General features: G+C 31.7%; 1 protein-coding gene across 1 annotated transcript; it reads left to right on the top strand.

Moving 5' to 3' along the window:
• Positions 1–1,781: 1,781 nt before the first annotated feature.
• LOC133860807 (transcription factor MYB102-like) lies at positions 1,782–3,270 on the top strand. Its single transcript, XM_062296432.1, has 3 exons — positions 1,782–1,997; positions 2,194–2,323; positions 2,407–3,270. The coding sequence occupies exons 1-3, from the start codon at positions 1,865–1,867 to the stop codon at positions 3,158–3,160; spliced, it is 1,017 nt and encodes a 338-aa protein (XP_062152416.1). The 5' UTR covers positions 1,782–1,864; the 3' UTR covers positions 3,161–3,270.
• Positions 3,271–5,115: the final 1,845 nt, after the last annotated feature.

Below are 5,115 nucleotides of genomic sequence, written 5' to 3'. Positions count from 1 at the left end.
TGTCACAACCCGCAAATTATAAATGATCGAATCTAACACGATATTAAAGAGTTTAAATTGAAAAGTCTAACCCGTTTAATTAAATGGATCGGGTTAGGGTTACTTATATAATCTTATACTCATGCTTTAGCTCGATCCAAACCTGACACACGACATAATAATAAATCATTTTTTACTTGACCTGCAAATACAACACGAACTTAGTATAAAATTAAATGATTAAGGTTAAAGAGTCGATTTGTTTAATTAAATGAGTCGAATTAATATTTGACTTATATAATCTTATATTCATGTTTCAATACGATACGAATATGAATTATAAACACGAATTGGCATCCTAATTTTAATAAGAAACCATACTTATGATAGGACATGAAAGAGTTAAATTCTAAATAGCTCTTAATTTGTGACTAATTAATGAATGTCCGGGCGCGGTATTTCATAATAAAAAAGGAAAAAGAGAAAAGAAGGAATGGTCGGCATGTGAACACTTTTCGTTTCAGATGGCCAAGAAACATTATTTTCAAATCAGACGGCCGGTTTGAAGTATACTCCTAAATTATCCAGAGTAAAAGTGAAATGTGCTTTAAAAAAAAAAAAAAAAAAAAAAGTTCAAATAGCGAAGCAAGATGACAAAAACTATTAAATAAAATAAAATAAAAAAGGTACGTGATCATGATGTCAGCCACGTAAATGGCCTTTTGTGGGCAAGTGAATACCAAAACATTTTAAAAATAATTAAAAAGATTAAAGGTTTTCTCCAAATTTAGTTAGAAGAAATCGTTTAACCAAATCTATTAAATTTGTCGAAGCAACAACAATCAGATCGCTGATAAGCCATTTGAAAAATAGAAAAAATTATTATCAAAAATTTGCGGAACTGATCCTGCATAGAATAGAAACACTCTAATACTTAAGTTAATACATTATTTAACAAAATAATAATAATAATAATAATGAATAGAAAAAGTTTATGAAAAGAGCATATCTAATTAAGCATTCTTATATTTAGAGAGATTGACATTTTTAACGGGAGACGCTCTTGAATACGACGTCTAGATGTTTACTACATGACGGGTTGAAGTTGTCAGATTAATAGTGAAATTATTTTTCATGTAGTATGAGAGATATTTTTCATGTAGTGGACTTATGCAATTATTTTTTACATAATCGGATGATTAAGTGGGATTAAAACCGTATTAAAAATGTATATGATAATCATATTCTATACATGTTAGTTTAATAAAATTAAATTGCAAGAATTAGCTCCTAATCTAATTTGAAGAAAAATTAAAATAAATAAATTAATTAGAAAAAAAAAATTGATAGTGGAGGACAATCATGAATGAACGAAAGAAACAGCGACACATTAATTTCTCGATCGATCCTGACAGGAGGATGAAGGCTAGGGAAAAAGTCAAACCACCCAATTCATTTAACACTAATCCCCGTTCACACAATAAGAGCTTCCATTTCCAGGGCACGTGTCAACTGTACATTCATGCATAATGCATGATTAACATATGAATATTCACATGTGCATTCATGGAAATCATATAATTGTCTGATTTATCTTATGTCCACATCGTCTCATATATACGTATGTCGACATCTATGTGCATACATACCACATACCAAAGAAGACGTACACATGGCATGAGGCCGGTGCCAAATCCTTTTGACTTCAATGTATACCCCAGACTTTGTTCCTCAACTCTATATATATGAAGGTCGTCCACACCCATTTCGATCAACAAAAGTACACTTTTGCAAGTCATAATTAACCTTCCCTCTCAGCACGTACACTAGAAGCTACATCTTTTACATATATCCATTCTACCTGTTCCAGCTGAAAACGGCACCAATGGGAAGAGCTCCTTGTTGTGACAAGAATGGACTCAAGAAAGGTCCATGGACTCCAGAGGAAGATCTTAAGCTCACCAACTTCATTCAGCTCCATGGACCTGGCAACTGGAGAACCCTTCCAAAGAATGCAGGTACTTCTTCTTTTTATTTTCCGGGGAGCTTCAAACCCCGACTAGATCTTCGGGATACCGTGTAAAACGATCTAAGAGTTGTTTGGACTCGAGCCGACAGCTTGGGGTTTGTTAACGTTGATCACTTAAAAGCCTTTTTCTTTTATGATTTTTGATTTTGATTTTGATTTTTTTTTTCTGTCTTTCAATTGTAAAGGGTTGCAAAGATGTGGAAAGAGTTGCCGTCTTCGATGGACCAACTATCTGAGGCCCGATATCAAGAGAGGAAGATTCTCATTTGAAGAAGAAGAGACAATAATCCAATTGCACAGCATCTTAGGAAACAAGTAAGATGACAATCATATATGTATTCTCCTCTGAATTTTATTTGATGATAATTCTAATTCGATCTCTTCCTTACAATATATAGATGGTCAGCCATAGCAGCTCGCTTGCCTGGAAGAACTGACAATGAAATCAAGAATTACTGGAACACCCACATCAGAAAAAGGCTGCTAAGAATGGGGATCGATCCTGTGACTCATGCTCCTCGCCTCGATTTTCTTGACTTACAATCAATCATAAGTTCATCTTTATGCAACCAATCTATTCTCAACATGTCAAACTTTTTAGGCACTCAAGCCCTCATGAATCCAGAACTGTTAAAGCTAGCCACCGCTATCTTATCACTGAAACAACAAAACCAAGTTCCCTTTCCAAAAGATCTTCAAGACCAACTTTGCAATTCCTTGTTGCAAGACCAAGTCCAACCATTACAACTCAACCAATATCAAGCTCCACTACAAGAAGGACTTTCATCGGAGATGACAAACCAACTCATGCAAGCCAATGTGGAAGCTTTTGGTAATTCCCATGAAAATTCAAAACCTTCAAGCCTAAACGACGATTTTGTTTGCCAGCTGCAGAACAACATGTATTGCAGCTCTAATCCTACGGTTCCTGATCTGCCGGAAAGTTCAAATTTCCAGTCGCTATACAACAGGACTATTCAGAACTTCAGCTTTGATCGGTCTGTTGTGTCGACGCCTATATCGAGCCCTACTCCCTTGAATTCGTCATCCACATTCATCAACAGCAGCACTGAAGATGAAAGAGACAGCTACTGCAGCAACTTGTTAAAGTTTGAAATTCCAGAGAGTTTTGACATGGATGGATTCATGTAATCAATATAGCCAGATATATTATAAATAAATATATATGAGTGATGTATTTTATGTTTGTTTTGGTTTACATGTTGTCGATGTTGATAATGAAATTCATTGGTTTTTTCTCACCTATTCTTGTTTCTGCCTAAAAAATAGTAACCTAAGTAATTCCCAACCCAAATATTGAAAAGAAAATATATATATATATATATATATATATATATTCCTACTATCATCATGTTTATTGCATTATGATAATAAACGGGGATTTGATACTATATATGGGCCAATTGTAAACAAGAACTTTTACATGAAGAAGGCCAAGAGAATTTAAATGGGACTTTGAGCATATATATATATATATATATATATATATATATATATATATATATATATACCCCATTATCTCTACAAATGAAATTAAATATTGGCCGATATAGAGTGAAAAGGCAAATATTACACATGATCGCAAACATAATTATGATAAAGCTATTCTGAGCATAATTTTTCAAGACTATGATATTTGTAGCAAAACAGTCCAATTTGGTTCAAAGATATTAGGTCTTTTTGTTTAATTAGATGCAAAATGATTAATCAATCAATGCCAAGTCATATTTATCCAAAATTACACTACCATTAAATCATGTTGAAATTTTTAGCTTTCACAAAATTCTTTTGCCACTATTGTGAATTTAGAAATGACAATGAAAGACTAATGTTATAAATATTATTATTTAGAGGAAACTTCACTTAACTCTTCTGAATTTCTATCATTTTTGCATTGTTCCTCTCAAAGTTAAAAAAAATCTTCAATTTAGTGTATTAAACTTTAAAAAAATTACAATCTTACCACTCCATTAGAATTTTCTGTTAAATCCTAACGAAAGCTACAGAACTTCCTAAAATACTCTTATTTAAAAATAAAAATTAATTGTAATTTCAGGGTAATTTTGTAATTTTATAAGTTTACAGAGGTAAAATAGTCATTTTATCTTTTAACAATCTGATTTAACCCCAAACTTTAACGGGAGAGGTGAGATTGCAAAAAATTAAAAGTTGTATACACTAAATTGAGAGTTTCTAAACTTCGAATAGGACATTGCAAAAGTGTTGAAGTTTAGAAGGGGTTAAGTGCATTTTTCCTTATTATTTATTACCCTAATTTATGTTACCCATATATATGTTCAACAGTATGAGAATCAACAAGCCCTCGTACTAGCTTGAATTGTGGAAATTTTGGAGTGCGTAGAATTGATGAGGGCAGTTTGCTATATGAAAAGAGTAATGTTAAACCTACAACTTTTTTATAGCTTATTGAAATGTGTCATTATGTGATTGAAGCTACGCTAGCCTCTAAAAAAAATTAACATGTGCTCTCCAATAACATTCTAACATGTGTTGGCAAATTGTAAAAGAGTTGTAAGTCTAGCATTTTTCGAAAATATATTGTAAGCTTTGAGCCTTATATGTCTTCTCTATAAAATCTTGAAGATGATGGATTTTATTACTCTTTATCAATATAATATTTTAATAGGAAAACTTTTAATTAACCCTATTAAACTTTCATCACATTTGCAACTACTTCATAAACTTCAAAAACTCTCAAGTTAGTGTATATATTTTTCAGTTTGATCACCCCTATATTAAGATTTTTTGTTAAATCGTAACGGAAGGGTGTCAAAATTTTCAAAATAACCTCTTTTTTTTTTACTAAAGATAAAAGGAAAAATATTGTAAGCATTTAGACATTGGTCAGGATTTAACGGAAAATCCTAACTTAGGGGTGAAACCGAAAAAAATAAAAGATAAAAGATAAATACACTAAATTGAATTTTTTTTAAAAAAAAAAAGAAAAAGAAAAAAAGATTTAGTGAGTAATTACAAAAGCAGTAACAATTCAGAAATATAAAGTGAAGTTTCCCTATTTTAATCATCATCCATGGACCTAACTAAGCATGCAATTTATGAATTAA

This window comes from Alnus glutinosa, chromosome 2 (assembly GCF_958979055.1).
Source record: "Alnus glutinosa chromosome 2, dhAlnGlut1.1, whole genome shotgun sequence".
NCBI classification, from domain to species: domain Eukaryota; kingdom Viridiplantae; phylum Streptophyta; class Magnoliopsida; order Fagales; family Betulaceae; genus Alnus; species Alnus glutinosa.
Note: the sequence above shows the minus strand (reverse complement) of the source record. Positions and strands in the feature narration are given on the sequence as shown.

Bases quoted from the DNA above. Each gene is read 5' to 3' on its own strand.
- LOC133860807 (XM_062296432.1), top strand. From the start codon at position 1,865: ATGGGAAGAGCTCCTTGTTGTGACAAGAATGGACTCAAGAAAGGTCCA. The intron at 1,998-2,193 runs GTACTTCTTCTT...TCAATTGTAAAG, and splicing joins AACCCTTCCAAAGAATGCAG to GGTTGCAAAGATGTGGAAAG. The intron at 2,324-2,406 runs GTAAGATGACAA...TACAATATATAG, and splicing joins CACAGCATCTTAGGAAACAA to ATGGTCAGCCATAGCAGCTC.